This window comes from Barbus barbus (genome assembly GCF_936440315.1).
Source record: "Barbus barbus genome assembly, chromosome: 7".
Taxonomy (NCBI): Eukaryota; Metazoa; Chordata; class Actinopteri; order Cypriniformes; family Cyprinidae; genus Barbus; species Barbus barbus.
Genome location: NC_136735.1, coordinates 25251449 through 25270222, shown reverse-complemented (window position 1 = coordinate 25270222; position 18774 = coordinate 25251449). Strand labels below are relative to the sequence as shown.

The window sequence follows — 18774 nt, the reverse complement described above, 5'->3', positions numbered from 1 at the left end:
ACTAATCCGATCAGCATTAAGTGTATGAGCATACTTTTGAATTGGTTCGTTTCATGAGAAACAGCTCAAATCTTCTGACTCTAGTGACCCATATCACATTTCTTCGCCTTCTTCCACCCTAAAGGGTTTATCCCTTGATTGACTGACAGATTCAGGCTACCATCTGACACGCCACATCTGAAGATCTCAAAGCAAATAGAAAACTGATCCTGAAAATTCATCTTGAACCCCACATCTGGCACTGGGAAGTTGCATGTGTTGGTGTGTTCTGAAGATTTGGCTTTGTGCATCCATCCCTTCATCCATCCATCCCTCCAGTCTGTCTGATTTTTACAGTATAGTATACATTAATAAAATCTACTCCATATGTTGTACCATATGCTTTTTTCTCCTCATATTAACCCAGTTAAATGTCTAGTTCAAATGTTTACATACAGAAATCCTGACTGATAGTGTGTAGTCTAAATGAGATAAGAAAAAACACTATCTGTACACACAAACACACTTCAGAAGAGTATAGACTGTTTAGCCAGTGTAATGAGGAACATTCACTCATAGAACAGAGCCAATTAAGAAGAGATTTAGTCCCCTTGAACAAATCTTGTTAGTCTCATGAGCTGATTTTTATTCATGAGAGGCACTCTCAAACACAAATTCATCTGATCAAGAATTAATTTGATTCAAAAGCTGTTACAGGGTACTGCATTATGTTAAGCATATCAATTAAAACTAACTTGATCTTCATTTCAAACACTTTAATAAAGCTTCAACTTCAGCAAACCTCTTTGATTCAATTAAACATTTATTTATTTTGAACTGATGGTGTATATATTATTGATATATTGATGATGAGCAAAAGAGCAGAAGAATGTTTAAAAGACAGAGGCATTTTTTCTCTCTTTCTTTGCTATTAGTGCTGTTGAATATGAGAGCTGCCCTCTGCACTTATCATTCACTGATGTGCAAGCATCTGTGTTTCATCCGTTTCACTGCACTGCAAATAACCATATTTTTTACTTGGCAAATGCCAACATTTACCTTCTAGAAAATCAAAAGTGCTGAATAAATAAAGAGAGAGAGAGAGAAAAAAAAAAAGAGATATAATCAAGAAAGAAATAGATTTGTGTCTCTACATAACTAATCTCTTTGTGTGGAAAGTGTGTTGCACTCTGTTGAATATGAAGTGTGTAAAAGCTATTTACCTGTCCTCAACATTGTTGAGCTTCGTCCCCCACAACATTTCCTGCTGGACCTGAGACTCAAACCCACAACCTTCCGGTTACAGTTTCAATTCTCTAACCATTAGGCCACAACTGAACTGCCTAGTCGTGCATTGAGTTCATGTGTATTAATGCATTAATGAGTATTTAATTCATTTTTAACCTAAATATCTGCAGTGTCCATCTGTGAAGGATGTAGGCTGTCAAGCATTCATACACATCTGTCAATCATAGCAGTGGGCCTTTACTTTCGAGTCTACAATCCAACAAACAAATAGCATATTACTTCTAAATTATGTTTCTGATGTAAAAGTCTTGATAACATTACAAGTGGAGCTTGGAGAATAGTGCAAAATAAAAAACAAAGGCAGTTCATGACCCCTTTAAGGCCCTAATATACTTCAAGCAAAATCAGTAAACTAACTGGTGTGACATTTCAAACTAAATCAGGTCAAACTAAGTTTATTTGGAGTTTTGGAAAAGTTTGATGGTAAAAACCTTTGAACAAATCCTGCCTTCAAGTCCTTCTGGAAAGTTCGTAAGTACGTGCTGGGGAGTCGTGTTTACGTTGCCAGGTGAGTTCAAATCATTAGCCGGAGCAAGATGGTGATGTACTTTCTATTAATTAACTACACAAAAATACAGCAAGATTTTTCAACTCTACCTCTAGAAAATAAAGAACAAAGAATGTGCACCAGGTGTGTTTTGCTTTTATATGTTTTTAACTAATTTATAATTAGACTATACTTTATCGTTACCTATTATATTGTTATACTACAGTGCTATTATATTTTGTTGTAAATTTTAAAAAAGCCTGCAAAGTCACAGCTAGATATCTAAGTTTTGTGATAATCTGCCAGGTTTTTCACTGACACACCCCCAACTCATAAAAAGATCAGGGATTAAAGAAAATCCAGAGCTAACCAATGGGATTTTTTGACATTGTAGTTGTGTTCATGTGCGTTGAGGTCATAAATAAGATTTTATTTTCCAACGTGACTTGAACGCACCATTAGTAACAGGCTATGTAACAGGTTGGTGTGCGCTGGGCTCCTCCTTCTTTTACTCACACTCTAAAAAATGCTGGGTTAAATATAACCCAGCCCTGGGTACAATATGGACAAAGTGGTTGGGTTACTATGGACTGGGTTTGTCCATATTTCACCCAGAACTGGGTTGTTTTTAACCCAGCATTTTTTAGAGTGCAGAAATCTTCTTTGGTTTATTTCCTCTGTTTCATCCATCGAGGTCAGAGAGTGAAAACAGTGAGTGAATGTTATTTTTGAACTTCTTTTCACCCGTAAGCACAGAAAAAAAAGCAAAATGTCATAAAAGTCATGCTAGAACATTTTCAGAAAGTTGAACTGAACATGATATTCAGTTTCACGGCTCTATTCATAATGTAAAAGGTGAGTTACCTTGGACTGTGCCCAGGACTTGACAGATAATCAAGCAAACTTTCACTGGATGACTTCTTTCGTGTGAGGTCATGAGTTTAAGTTTCTTTCTTTACTACTTTTTGCAAGCCAGAAGACCTTTCCCCTGTTGCAAGCTTCAACATTAGAAAAATATCTAAGGAAGATGCCAACTAGGCTTTTCTTTAAACTACACCAAGAATTGCGTGAGTCACAGCCATCCAACAACTTTCAGTTTTTTTTTTTTTTAGTAGTACAGTTAGGTCGATATAAATTACATTAATTTATAATGTAGGCTGATGATACACGAGAGCAACTTTTTGAGCAATGTTGCCGGGCAACTTTGGTTAATATTGTCATCAATTAACTACTAGGCAACTAGGTGAGACACAGGGCCCACGACTGATATATAAAAATTTGTTAACCATTCTTAGTGGGGAAAATACCCAAGCAACATTGCTCAAAAAAGTTGCATAGCAAAATTGCTTAAAAAGTTTCCCCGTGTATCATTAGCCTTAAAGAATTGCATCCTATACACAGTCCCCCAATTTGCAGGGGCTAAAATGTAATTTGGTCAAAAGAATATAATCATAAATAAAATGTTCATTTTTAATATTTTGTTGAGAATTCTTTGCAGGCAATGACTCCCTGAAGTCAGGAATCCATGGGTTTCCTTCTTCGTGGCAATGCTTTGCCAGGCCTTTACTGCAGCTGTCTTCAGTTATTTGTTTGTGGGTCTCTCTGCCTTTAGTATTGTCTTCAGCAAGTGAAATCCTATCAACTTTGTTGCATTTGGCTGAATATGGACAGACAGTATAACTTTTGTACCAAAAGTAAAGAATATTTGAGGTTGTGTTATTAACATCACTCAGCTACAACTTGTGCCTTCGACCAAATCACAATGTTTACTTGAGGTTTAACACTCAAGAGTATTAGAAAGTCCAATGGGATCTGGTATGAGGCATTCTGGTACAGGCCAGCCGTCACATATCAGTGCAGCATTATATAACTGAATATGTTGAATCAGCCTCCCTAAGTCTCCTTGACTGGCACATGAGGTCAGTGTGAAGCCCTTAGGTGGGGTTAGATTTAATTAGCATCTCTCTCTCATCTTCTGGAGTCACAGCGCTCATACTCACTCATTCAAAACACTGACCAGCCTTTTTGTTTTGCCTGTTCATTTCAGCTCAAACCAGCAACTGCCACCGAATCATGGAGTACATCTTACATCTAAAAACATTTTTTGTGTTAACTCGTTTTAAATTAAACAATTCAAATAGTTAATAATTAAATAATTTAAATAAAATCCAATTTTGCAAAATGGCATATCAATATAGGAGTTATTATTAAGAAATTAAAGTAATATAGATACAAGTGATGAGTATATACATCTTAAAATTTAACACACATTTTTAGAAATCTTTTGACAATATTCAATATTTCATAAAAAAATCATTATTTTCGAGTATATGACCATATGACAATTTACAACCTACCTTGTCATTAAAAGACTTGTAAGATTTATAATATTATATAAGACTTATATAATATAAGAAGGGTCCTTTCTGATTTTATTGATTGATTGATTGATTGATTGATTGATTGGTTGATTGGTTGGTTGGTTGGTTGATTGATTGATTGGTTGATTGGTTGATTGATTGATTGATTTTTCACATGTCACTTCATCAAGTGAAGTATTTTTTGGAAGAAATAACAATAATAAAAGATTCTGCCAAACTACTTTTGCAAAAACTATTATCCTTTGATAAGACTATTTTCTTCATTGTGAATTTTTTTCAAAATGCTCAAATGCTCCCAGTGGCCCATGTTCATTTTCCAATGTTTCAGTGATGTCACTGCACAGTCTGTCCCTGTGTCTGTTTCATGGTTGTGTGATTTCGGGGGACAGATTGCATAACAAATACAAAAATTATTCACCATCCGGGTTTTTAATCGAGGAGCTTTTTGTAAGGCTCAGTCGATTAAATCATCCTTGCCTCCAGACTATTCAAACTAGCCCTATTCTTTACCCACCTACAGTAACACACACACACACACACATTGCATGCACATAGCCTTTTCTCACCCAGGACCCACTATTGTCTCTTCGTGGCTTCAGCCTCAAGGGCAGAGAGGAATGTATGGCAAACAGAAAGATACTGAGAGAGGAGGAAAATTGGTTCAATCAAGCAAGATTCTTCAGAATCATGCACCAGAAAGGTCATTCTTCTTTAAGACAGCTGAGAGCTTGCAGTATAAAAGCAAAAAAACAAAAACAAAGTGGGGTTTAAGATTAATACACTCCAAAAAGTGATTAGAACTTAGTAACTTCACAATTACTAAAACAAAGTACACAGAAAAGAGCTAAATATTTCTCAACCATTTCCACCATACAAATGTTAACCTCTACTCTCTAAATATGTTAAAACTTTCACCTTGTTTTACTTGAAATCTTATAAAACCATGTAAAGACATTCTGTGCCTTACACATTAATCTAAATAAATGGGACTGAGAGATCATTCACGGTGCAATGACGCCCTCTAGTGGCTGCTCAAACATTATTATTGAACAAACATAAATTTGGGAAAAGCCTTAAGGATAAAAGTAGGCTATACCTGAATGACTGGGTCCAGTGACGTTGAGTACAGCAAATACAGAGGTTCCTGCCCACCGATTCAAAAGGTATCCCAGCTAATTGATATGACTTTGTCGGCCTGTTCAAGACACCCTGAAGAACCTTCTTGTCAGGTAGAATTCCATTCAGTGAAAATGATACTCTGTTCTCAGAGTTGGCAGAAAGGTCTTTCACGGTGTTGAAAGTGGCAGAAAGGAAGCGACTGAAAGAATTGCTTACCCATTTTAAGATGCGAAGAGAAGAAATGTCCTGAAAAAAGGAAGCAGAAAGGTAAGCCACAGCAGCGCAGTCACAGAAACCTGTATGAGTTTTCATAGTAAGAACAGATATTTGATATTTCAGAAGAAAAAAAAACCTCCAGTACATTTCACAAAACCCTACAACACATTACTGTCTCTAAAATGTCAATAAATGTCTCCATCAACAGAAGAGTGGCAGCTTTTAAGCCCTCCAAATAAATGGCATTTTATAAGCTTAATTAGCGACATACAGCACATCGCATGTTAATATTACTAAAAGGGCATTAATGTATACCATGAACCTTCTTTAATTTTAAAGACAGTTCTCTGCAGACTAAAATGAAAGCTTAAGAAAGTGAAGGCATGTGGACTGGCAAACTTTTGTTTCTCAATTCATAGCACAATGGACAATTTACACTGAAAGAGCAGTGTCTCCGTAGAAAGGCCCATTTCTCACAAGCAGCACCCATGTTAACAGGTAAATATGGCATCCCCTTGGATAATAATTGCATCCTTTTAATAGCATTCTAAAGTATGACCTCGCGTCTTGTAAATGTGCCGTGTGAGGCTTCATTTTTGGTCATTCATTCATAAATAGATAAATAAATGTTATAACAAATCCTCATTTGGAGCCCAAAATAACACCATAGGTTACACAAGGGGGAGGCCTGCAATTCCTAGCAAGAATTATCACAAAGTCACATATGAATTTCAGCAAAACTCTTTATATGAGGGGGTGCAGAGCAGGGACACAACTGTACATTTGCTGAGGGGTACTCAAGATCAGTCTTGGGACCCCCTATATATTCTTATTTATAGTATTTGTCTATAAATTTATTTGTTTATTTGTCTCAAAATTATTCATATTGTTGTATATTTTAAATAAAATGGAAACAATATAGGCCTATGTAAAATTCACTTTAAAGAAGTTTTTATTATTATTATTATTTTGTTTTATTTTATTTTATTCATACAGATAATTTGTGGAATGTGCCATGCTTAAAGGGATAGTTCACCCAAAATTTTTAATTCTGTCATTAATTACTCACCCTCATGTTGTTTCAAACCCTTAAGACCTCCGTTCATCTTTGGATCCACATGGCGCAGCTGACACAGAACAGCATATGTTGTTCAAATTGTTGAATAAAGCTGTTTTTATTCTCTTTGCACATAAAAAGCAATCTCATAGCTTCGTAAAATTACGGTTGAAGCCCTGATGTCACATGGATTATTTTAACGATGTCCTTACTACATTTCTAGACCTTGATCGTAGTAATTACATTGCTGTCTATGGGTCAGAGGGTCAGAGAGCTCTCAGAATTCATAAAAAATATCTTGTGTTCCGAAAATGAATGGAAGTCTTACGGGTTTGGAAGGACATGAGGGTGAGTAATTAATGACAGAATTTAAATTTTTAGGTAAACTATCTCTTTAAGTGAAGATTTCTGACACCTGTTGGAAAATGACATGATATTCCCACTATAACCAGTAGATGGCAGCATATGATCACTTATTGGCTCAGTTGCCATTTCCACTCCTTAATTTAGTCCTTTTAACGTGTTTTGCTTTTGGATTTATGTGTAGACATTATAAAATATATATTATAACGTTTAAAAACCACAAAAAATGTTAAAGACAAAAGTTCAGCATTTTTCTGCACTGATGTATGAAGTAGTAATGTATCGGATCTACATGAAACACAATACTTTCAATTTAAAATGGCAATTTTCAGTGAAAGGTATAGTTTGCATCTATGTTAACAATCTCCTCAGTTTCTGTTAAATGTAAACCAAACGCCCATTTACACACATACTGCGGCTATTTTGTTTTTTGAGCCATGGAGAATCAGAAATTAACTGATGGTGCACTTTGCCCTCTCAAGCAACAATGTTGGCTGACTTCATGACTTACAGTGAAAAAAAATGTATAGGTTAGGCTAAAAATTTAGTTTGTTTACTTTATTTTAATGCATTGTTCTTTTTCCCTTTGCCTCCTCTATTCATTTCGGTCGTGTGAGAGTAATGAGGAAGAATGAGTTGTTGATATACTAATCTTGTACTAAAATAAAATTACAAATCTGCAAATTACAGAAGATTATAAAAGAAAGTTAAATAGGTACGGTTGTTGTAATAATAATAATAATAATAATAATAATGATGAATTATTAAATTCATTTAAATGTATTTTTAAATACATGTTTTTTATTAATAAAATTTAATTAAATCATTAAAACAGAAAACAGAATTTGGGGAAAAATGAATTTAAATGAATTGAATAATTCATTATTATTCATATTATTATTATTATTTACAATAACCGTACCTATTGAACTTAATTGATCATTCAGAAACTAAACACCATTGTGTTGCTTGGAGACACACAACAATTAAATGGCTTTAAAGGTAATACGCTCTCTGCAAAATTGAGCAAAAACATATAATATTGTTTAAAATATAGCACAATATCAACTTCTTATTTACTGATCTGTTGTATAAAATCACATTTAAACTCGTGAACTCTGTATAAAAGGTGTTTATGAGTTTGAACTGCTTTTGAGGACTGCACACATGGCATTGCTCAAGAATCTGGTGATAGCCTGTCTGTAAAGACCGACATATGAGGTTGGAATATATTCGTTCAGAGGAAAGGCTGTTAAGGGAAGGTTTCATGGAAAGTCCTTATATGGAGATGATTTAGACATGTTTATGCAAATAACTTGGGCATGTGGCCGCTCATTTAGAATACTCCACATTCACTAATATTAGAACATACAGTATGTAATTGAAGGGTTAGAAGATATTAGAAGGTGCAGTAGCATATGTAATATTAACAGTTTCTCCCACCCAACGCTGACTCAATGCTTGCGCAGGTTGCCATATACAACAAGGGACAAGCGCAACTAACATGGTTAGCCAATAAGCCTTACAGTGTAAGTGTGATGAGTTGTTTTACTCATGTTTAAATGATGTTTTATTGACAAAGTTCGGGAGGAGCACGTTCAGATAATTAACCTAATTAACATGAGAGGAGAACAATCAGTAATCAACCTGGTTAACAAGATAAAAAGGGTGTATATATGCACAGCAGACTTACCCCTGTTCATTGGCAGTTTTCCAGCATCCCTCCACCACCCCTTCTCTGCACTTACAACTATTACTGTCCTGTCCTGTAGGGGGTGTACTCTGGGTTCGGGCCAAAATTCCGAGCTCGGAGCCCTCCCCTCGGACAGCATGCCAAATACGCATAAACTTTATTCTATTTATTATATGTAAGTGTGAACTCGTGAATATTCCTTTGGTCTTAGAGATTTTTAGATGGATGCAGAGACTTTTTTAAAGGTTGGGTAGATCTGCGATCTCTGACCCGATTCTTTCTTGGCTTCAATGGCTGCAATACACTGTGTTTTTCACCAGCTGGCAACCCAGGGTATCAAAATCCTATTGGTAAACTGGCAGTGAGCTGAACCACACAGACCAAAACAAAAACAGACAATCCGACTCCGAACACACATCTCAAAGCAGAATAGCATCTCCAGTTACTCGGGTTGTGTTCAATGTCTCGTTCCCTCATCTCAGGGAACCAAGGTTACGTGAGTAACTAGAGATGTTCCCTTTCGATTTCAGTCGCTCTACATTGTGTCATTAACACTTTTGGGGAACAAATAAAATGTTACAGTCAGGGGTTTCAGCCAAACTAAGCATGTGAAGTTACACAATACATATGAATTGTGTCGTATAGGAGGGCAGCAAGAATACTGGCGCTCTTGGTAAGCATGTCATCCAACCTACAGGACCTGGTTGAACCCACGCAAGCCCAGTGGGCTATGGCTATGACTGTGTCTCATTCACTCCAAAGGCCGTCAGGGCTGACACTGTTCAGACACTAGAGAACATGATTGGTGGTGGTCAACAACAATTACTTAAGAAATTAATTAACTTGATGCAAGCTTATGTATAATGGGGCTACAGAGCCTGTGCAATAATGAGTAGGCCTAGTATGTGGCTTGTGCTGTTATTTCGGCCACATCGTCATCCTGTTGTATCATACACATTATGAGCTGACAGGGATGGCATTGAGGGGCAGAGCATCAGCACAGGGGTGTATACAACCTAGTGGAAACCAGGCGAATGGCTCATTTAATAATTGGGTGGATGGTTGTGCTGCTCGCATGGATAATTCATGTGAAGCAAGTGATGACACATCCAAGTTATCAAACCACACAAAAAGTGTTGGGTGATGACCAACCTGCTACAGATATGCCATTTGCCTAGGCCCAGGAGGAAGCCATTCCCCTAGTGGAGTGAGCTTGTACCCCAATAGGACATTTCACATTCCTAGAACCATAAGTCACGGCAATCGCATCGACAATCCAGTGTGAGTCTTTGCTTAGACACAGACAGGCCTTTCATGTGTCCAGCAAAACATACAAATAGTTGTCCTGAGAGCCTTGAATTGTCTAGACTCTAGAGCGCATAACATATATGTCCCAGGGTGCAAAGCTGATAGTGTTATGACTTGTGCTTTAAACGGAGTCAAAAGCACTTTAGGTACATAACCCTTCAGGCTTTAAAGTGACTCTGCAATCACCCGGCCCAAAATCAATGCACGAGTTGTCAATTGACAATGCCTGCAGGTCCCCAACTCGCTTAACAGAGGCTAATGCGAACAGGAGCACTGTCTTGAGACAGAGCACATGCAAGCTGGCAGACTACAATGGCTCGAACGGGGGTCCCATGAGAGCATCCAACACAAGTGACAAGTCCCAAGAGGGGTTTTAGTCTACTTGCTCCCTTTAACCCTCTGGGGTCTGAGGCGGTTTTGGGGCCTTGGAGACGTTTTGAAATGCCCTGACATTTGTGCTTTTTTCAGCATCTTAAAAACATATTAAAGGAATAGTTCACGCATAAATGAAAATTCTGTCAATAATTACTCACCCTTATGCACCTCTAAAGACCCCTCTGTCAAGCTCCTGAAGTTTGCAGACGACTCCACACTGATTGCCCTCATCCAGGACGGTGACGAGTCTGCTTACAGACAGGAGGTTAAGGAGTTGGCTGTATGGTGCAGTCTTAACAACCTGGAACTTAGCATGCTCAAAACTGTGGAGATGATCGTGGACTTCAGGAGAAACCCCCCTGCACTTCCCCCACTCACCATCATGAACAGCACTGTGACTGCAGTGGAGTCATTCAGATTCCTGGGCACCACCATCTCTCAGAACCTGAAATGGGACAATCACATTGACTCTATTGTGAAAAAGGCCCAGCAGAGGTTGTACTTCCTTCGCCAGCTGAGGAAGTTCAACCTGCCACAGGACCCGCCATCATTGAATCCATCTTCTGCACTTCAATAACTGTCTGGTTCAGCTCAGCTACCAAATCTGACCTCAGAAGACTACGGAGAGTAGTCCGGACTGCTGAGCGAATCATTGGTACAACCCTCCCCACTCTCCAAGAACTGTACTCATCCAGAGTGAGCAAAAGGGCTGGTAAAATTACTCTGGACCCCTCACATCCCCTCACTCTGTAGGTCGACGCTACAGAGCTCTGAGAACAAGAACGACCAGGCACAGAAACAGTTTCTTCCCTCAGGCAATCCATCTCATGAACACGACAATAAAACACAGAATACACAATTCACCACACTTGCTTACTTTTTTTATCAATTTTTTTTTTTCAAATTTGTACATATCAGACTATACAGTACACACATAATTGTCTATATTATATATTGTGTTTTTGCTGTTTTGTCCTATTTGGATATTTGTATATTATTCTTTTATTATCTGTGTCCTGTCCTGTTGCTGTCTTTCTGTTGCACTGTGGAGCTTCTGTCACTAAAACAAATTCCTTGTATGTGTAAACATACTTGGCCAATAAAGCTCATTCTGATTCTGATTCTTATATCGATCCAAACTCATAAACCTTCGTTCATCTTTGAAAAGCAAATTAAGATATTTTTGATGAAATCTAAGAGGTCTCTGACTCCCCATAGACAGCAAGGGTCCTACCACGGTCAAGGCACAAATGGTCCATGTGACATCAGTGGTTCAACCGTAATTTTACGAAGCGACGAGAATACTTTTTGTGTGCAAAGAAAACAAAAATAGCGACTTTATTCAGTGATTTCAGTAATCGCTGAATAAATTTATTTTTTAAATCATGTGTCCCTTTTTGTCTGGCCCCCCATGAAGAAAGCTTTGAGCAAAGATTGCAGTGGCGCAGCAGTGTTTAGAAGGGAAGTGCTATGTTTCTCACTCTGGATTAAGTATTAAGTGCTGCCTTATATGTTTGGGAAACCCACCCATAATTTGCACGCTTGAATGCCATTGGCCAGTGTACATTGTTGTGTTTCAAGTGAAGTGAGTGAAGTGAAGTGATATTCAGCCAAGTATGGTGACCCATACTCGGAATTCGTGCTCTGCATTTAACCCATCCAACGTGCACACACACAGCAGTGAACACACACACACACACCGTGAACATACACCCGGAGCAGTGGGCAGCCATTTTATGCTGCAGCGCCCGGGGAGCAGTTGGGGGTTCGGTGCCTTGCTCAAGGGCACCTCAGTCGTGGTATTGAGGGTGGAGAGAGCGCTGGACATTCACTCCCCCCACCTACAATTCCTGCCGGCCGGAGACTCGAACCCACAACCTTCGGATTACAAGTCCGACTCGCTAACCATTAGGCCACGACTTCCCCACGACTTCAATGAGGCTTCAGTAATATTTTAAAGAAAAGAGTTTCCCCAAAAGCTTTAATGACACAATGTGGAGACCAAATTCAAAAGGGAACTAGTTGTAGCATTGTTTTCCAGAGAAACAAATGTTAACATGTTTCCTAAATATCTGAAAACATGTTAGGGTATTTTTACGCAGTCAAAAAAAAATAAAAAATCACATACTCCTTTTGAAGCAAATTGATGCATGTATGCATGTGTTGTGAATTAGAAAATGAAGTTCGAAAGTTTGTGTTAATACAAATAATTACACAATTATTAGTGAATGACACCCATTGACCGTTATATATCCTTTTTGGTATAACTTGATTCATGTAAACTGTTTATTGCGATTGTTACATGAAATTATTTTTTTTGATATATTAGGCATACACACAAGCGTGAATGTGTGCATATTTTAAAATATTTCCTAAATTATTTCCCTGCTCTGTGTTCTTATAATGAATTCATTCTACAATTACAGTGTGTTATACCAATTCAATCTTACCTGTCAAGAAAAAAAAAAATCTCTGGGCACTTAAATACTTTCAAATCTCGGAGTTCATGCAATCAATTAAAAGCCAGGCCAAGATTCCCTTCGGTTAGTTAGAGTCACAGCTCTGTTTAAGGATATGAGGTGGCACGCACTGGTGAAATAAGTCTAAATAAACTGTATGCTGCAGTATTCAGCAACCACCTAATGTAATGTCTAAATGAGAAGTTAAACTGTCAGTCAGTGATGTCATAGTTCCAGCATTGTTAAGTCAAAAACAATACTGCACAAAAAGCAAATTACCCTTCTCGGTTTTGTTTATTTTGAACATACGCTTCCAAGCTTATGAGATCACATTAAATTTCTGCTAATTGTTGCCCCAATCCAAAAAAAGTGCCAAAAAATATTAGAACTAAATAAGGTACATCAACAAAAGCTAAAAATAAGTACTGACATTTACAAAGAGCATAGTAGTTGTAGATTGATAAGGAGACAAAATAAATGAGAAATTACAGTAATTCACAGTCAGACAGGCAGGCAGTTTGTGTAGCATGTATCAAGGGATGGTATAGGTTTGGATTCTGTGCTCTGTATAGTAAGTGCATGAAGGGTTTTCAAAAAACTGCTCATGGTTCAAGCAAAGTTGTCTGGCTCCTCTCAGGCTTTGGAGAGAGCCACAGCAGAGAAACGCACCTCCCCTTTCTCTCGCTCCATAAACTCACGGCACACCTTTGCCGCATCCTACAGAGAGATGAAGTCAGTTATTCAATCATGGGAAGATGACTCATTGTTTTAAGATGCTCGAAATCTACTGTTCCGACTATAATGACAGTTTACAAGAGAACGTGCTACAGTTGCCATTAACTACAAACACCCATACCTAGGAGAATGTGTGCTTACCATGACAAAGCTTTCTGGTTTTGTAGGGCCATGATTCACAGGTCCATCCATTCTGCCATCTGAGACAACACACTCATTTTTTAATTCACAGACATTTAAGGAGTTTATTTAAATGCAAGTCGTTGGCACAGAATCGGGCACTACACCCCAATTTATGTCATCCACTTACCCAGCTCATAAAGTTGACCATTTACATTGACAAATGTAATGAAATGGAAGTTGACTTGGTCTGCCTCTGGCTGTTAGAATAAGAGAGATCGAGGAAAAAAATTAAATAAATTTTATTTAATCATTACTTCTAGTGTTTGTATATGTATGACATTGTCTTACCCGGCACTGTCCTTCATCAGCAACTGCATCATGAGTTTCTTGGATGGCCTGAATAAAATGGTAACTTAATTTTAAAAAGCACAAATCAAGTTTGAATGCATTCGTTTTAAACAACAAAAAAATAAACATGGAAAATAAACAGTACAATAGTACCACCTATTGGATGTGTTGAATACTGCACAAATAAATTAAGTAGGCCTTTGAGCTGCACGGCCTTAGTAACATTTCTCAAGTTAATCTTTGTTTTGGGCAAAGATTGTGGCAAATCACATGTTTACTGTGGCTTTTAATGAACACTTAGAATACCTTATTTTGTTCAAGTTCTTTGGCTCTTTCTGCGGCAGACATCCCTGAGGTGGCTTCTAGAAACTTCTTCAGTGCAGAGTCACTGTCTATAGATAGAAGGAAAAATAAAAATAAAAAAGTCGAATCATGAATCGGCCTCACAAATCGCCTTATTTTTCCCATAAGAGCGAGCATGGCAATTTCTAAGTTTAATGTGTCTGGCTTCCAGCTTCATTTGCTCCAGGCTATTTTTAACTGTACAAAACAACTTATTTTGCAGCTTGATATTGCAAACTGGTGTGTCTTAACATTTTAATGTATTATCTTAATTATGAACGCTACGGTCAACTTGTAACTTTGCATTTCAACTGTAGTGATGCATATGTAAATTGTTGCAGTCTGGATTATCATGATTAGGAGTCTAAATGTTTTTTAATTTATTTAGCTAGTCAAATTATGCAAAGTTAAATAAAGAAAAATCCATTATTTTTTAAATCAACAAAGCCATCTGTTCTATTCAACATCAGTAAACATCTGGTGTATGATTGAACGTTTTTGGCACGTTTTCACTGACCAAAACCAATACTGTCCTGGTTGTTGGCCACAGCATGTACCAAACCCACAGTTCCACAAGAGTTGACCACAGTTTGTTTCAGAAAATACACACTTTTAGAGTCGTCAACAGACTGTTTGGAACGAAAATCCTCATGCTACAACAAAGAAGAGAGATGATTGTTAAAGTTAGGCTATATTAATATGGTATGCAAGTAGGAAAGTTACTGTAAAGATACTCCAATTTCCAACTGAAATACTAATTACTAAAAGCCAAAAATGGCTAATAAGAAACTAAAATTTTAATATCTTACCTATAATAAAAATACACAACTTTGAGCATCTATAAGTTTTTCAAGTCTCGATTCCTCACGTGAAAGAGAACCACGCCCGCGTTTACTGTAATGCTCTGTGTGCGTGCGTCCGTGCGTACCTGTTGCGTTAAAGGGAAGAGCAGCATCATAGCACAGCAGGGTGAGGGCACCCCGGACAAAGACTCATCTTCCAGACCCAAAACATCCACAAAACGCCAACTCGAGCCCACGCCCAACTTGCTTAACACCTACACAGAAACACAGAAAAGGGGTTAACGAATATCGCATTATTCGAGACCCGTTATCTATTCAAATAGAACAAAATCGATGTCTGAGTTTGGAGTTACCGTGTATTATAAACGACTAATATAACTATTAATTGCGGTATTATGCTAAATTACTGCGTTTATAAATGATGCGTGCTATTGTGCATAGCAGGTGATGCTGTGTGTAAGCCCACGCCCTTTCATTTCAGATCGAGGTCCATGACAGTTCAGTCCCAGACGCCACAGGCCTGTCCAGCAGACAGTCTAACAATCACCTCATCTTATGACTCAGCGAACGTACCTTATTCAGCATCTGAAACCAATACAAGCGCACAAATATGTCGGTCATGATCAGTCAAGAGAAAGCGAAAGCATGCAAGATGCACAAATCAGCTAGCGAGGCTAAATCACGATAAAGCGTTCAACCTCGGGGTTTATTTCCATAGGTTTCCACTCCATGGTTGCAGACGGTCTTGAGTGTCACTCCTCGGAGTTCAGAAAGGCGCCGCCCGAGAATACACAAACCAGACTGAAGAAGCACGAGGATCATTTATGCGACCGGTCATATTCCATTTACGCAGACCGGAGGGGTGTCCGCCCAGATACACGAGCTATTTATGAACTACTGACACACATATTCACACTGCTAGTCACTTTTTTCTGTATATTTAGAGTGTCGGAAAAAGTCATCGTATAACGGAAGAGAGAGAAATTGGGAAAGTTGTTTTCTCCAGCAAATATTCTCCAGCAATAGACTGGTCCGCCATTGGCCGATTCTGGAAGCTACCAGAGTTCTCCAGCTCAGATGAATCATTTGATTAAAATAAAAACAGAATTAGTGACATTTTACTTAAGATAGTATGGACAAAGTATGAATTAGGAACACTTGCTGCATAAAACAGAATTGAGGGACAAAATTCAACTTTACCCAACTCACATAACACTTTACTTTGACCAGAGTGGTTCTGCTGAAATAACAACTGATGACTTGCACTTTTTAATATCTTTTAAATATGTCCAATTTAAGTAGATTTATTCTGTCACTCCTGTTTCTGTGTTTGTGAAACCAGTTTACACACTCAAAGATATATGCATATTGATTATTATTACCATAATTTGATTATTAGATTAATTGTTGAAGAATATGCTGACTCTTTAGCAAAAGAGAAAGAGAATTAGGATTGAATGACTAACAAATGATATGACCAAAAAAATGTATAAAAATTCTGAAAAATTTATTCACTGACATTATTCACTGAAAATCACACAACAATTTTAAAATTTTATATTTAAAACGTACAGGGCCATTAAAGTTAGGGACTATTTACTGCAACAGCACTAGTTCTCCTTGAGAGAAATAACAGTGTCCAATTCTAATCTTTCTTTTGAGTAAAATCATTTCAGTGAACTGTTTGATCCAGTTCACAAAAACCAATATGAATCATTTATTTACAAATTAGACTGATCTCTTGGGTTCAGTTCACTGACCCACTGATTCATTTGTAATAATTAGGAAACAGTCAAGCAAAAATTAGCTGGAAAAAGTATTCACCCTTAGGCTATTTAGATATAGATGTTTGTTTCTTTAACGGTTGATTGAGAACAGATTTGGAGAAATTTAGCATTACATAGGATACCTGCTCACCACTGGATCCTCTGCTGTGAATGGGTGCCGTCATGAGAGTTCAAACATCACACAGCATCAAACATCTGGCATTACAATAGCCCACAATTATTCCATGCAACAGTCCATCAATGAACATCTTTTGGAGAGGAAATCTGCGTATTTGTAAGATATAACATCATTAAGGTGTTTTAACTTTAAACCGTCTCTTCTGGCCAAAATACCAGCCCATAATCTATAATAATGCTTCCTCCAGTGAAAAAAAAAAAATCTATCCCCTGTTGTCGAAATCTACTAACATATTTGTTTAGAACTGTTTTGGACTGTTTTTACTTGTAAACAGTTATTTTCATATTTCTCTCCTGATTCAGACTAGACTTATTTTTTCCACTGGATATAATAATTTGTTCCATTTTTTATGCACTTTTTTGGGTGAGCATTTGCAGTGTGTTTCTTTAATTGTTTGTGTTGTGAGCAATTTCAGCACCTGCTGTCAAATTGATGAAGATGTTTTCTTGATTTGCTGGTGCTTTTTCTATTTGCATGTGTTTTTTTTTGCAAAGCGCTTAACATGGAAGGGGGAATCTCCTCAACCACCACCAATGTGCAGCATCCACCTGGATGATGCGACGACAGCCATATTGCACCAGTCCATATTGAACGCCCACCACACACCACCTTATTGATGGAGAGAAGGAGTGAAGAAGCCAATCTTCCCAGTATATGGGAATGATTACAAGGCCATGATGATGGACAGAGGCAAATGGGCAAATTTGGCCAGCATGCTGAGGTTACACCCCTACTTTTATTCGAAGGACATCCTGGGATTTTTAATGTCCACATTGAGTCAGGACCTTGGTTTAACTTCTCATCCGAAGGACGGTGCATTTTGACAATATAGCGTCCCCGTCATGGGGCTTTAGGACCCACACAGACCACATGGTGAGCACCCCTTGCTGTCCTCACTAACACCTCTTCCAGCAGCAACCTAGTTCTCCTAGCTCTCCCATCTAAGTATTGACTAGGCTCAACCCTGCTTAGTTTTAGTGGGCAACCAGTCTTGGTGGCCGAGATAGCTCAACGCGCTGTAAATAGAAAAAACACCTGCAAATTAAGAAAACAACTTTTGTCAATTTTACAACACACACGCTGCAAATCCTCACAACACAACCAAATAAAGAAATGCACTGCAAATAGAAAAGAACACCTGCAAATAAAAAAAAAAACAACTTTATCAATTTGACAACACACATGCTGCAAATGCTCACAAGACAAACAAAGAAACGCACTACAAATAAAAAAAGCACCTGCAAATTAAGAAAACAACGTCATCAATTTGACAACACACGCGTTGGAAATACTCACAACACAACCAAACAAAGAAACCCGCTGCAAATAAAATTCTTTTTTTTTTTGGCTGTGTTTCTTTATTTGTTTGTGTTGTGAGCATTTGCAGCACCTGCTGTCAAATTGATGACGATGTTTTCTGGTGATTTGCTGGTGCTTTTTCTATTTGCATGTGTTTTCTGAAGTTGCAGCACATTGAGCTCTCTTGGCCACCGTAGCTACAGGGTGATATGACTGCTGAATAATATTATGGATATATAGGATTCATCTTTTAGAAGCAATGGTTTGAATTTAAAATGTATTAATAATGAATTTGTTTATTAACACAGCTCTTTGATTCACTTGGTGTTAATTGATGGACTGGTGTCATGTGGGTTTGTGGATTATTGTGATGATTTATCAGCTGTTTGAACTCTCATTTTGATAGCACCCATT

General features: G+C 37.7%; 1 protein-coding gene across 2 annotated transcripts; it reads right to left on the bottom strand.

Moving 5' to 3' along the window:
* Positions 1–13015: 13015 nt before the first annotated feature.
* LOC306872093 (ubiquitin carboxyl-terminal hydrolase isozyme L1-like) lies at positions 13016–16156 on the bottom strand. 2 transcript variants are annotated; one of them, XM_079420475.1, is made up of 9 exons: positions 15795–15842; positions 15670–15681; positions 15222–15350; positions 14811–14946; positions 14258–14343; positions 13952–13999; positions 13791–13860; positions 13622–13680; positions 13016–13462 (listed from the first exon to the last, which is right to left on the bottom strand). In XM_079420475.1, exons 1-9 carry the CDS (start codon positions 15825–15827, stop codon positions 13379–13381), a joined length of 657 nt encoding a protein of 218 aa, XP_079276601.1. In that variant the 5' UTR covers positions 15828–15842; the 3' UTR covers positions 13016–13378. The 2 variants fall into 2 exon arrangements, with proteins under 2 accessions (XP_079276601.1, XP_079276600.1); XM_079420474.1 differs by lacking the exon at positions 15670–15681 and having other exon boundaries at positions 15780–16156.
* Positions 16157–18774: the final 2618 nt, after the last annotated feature.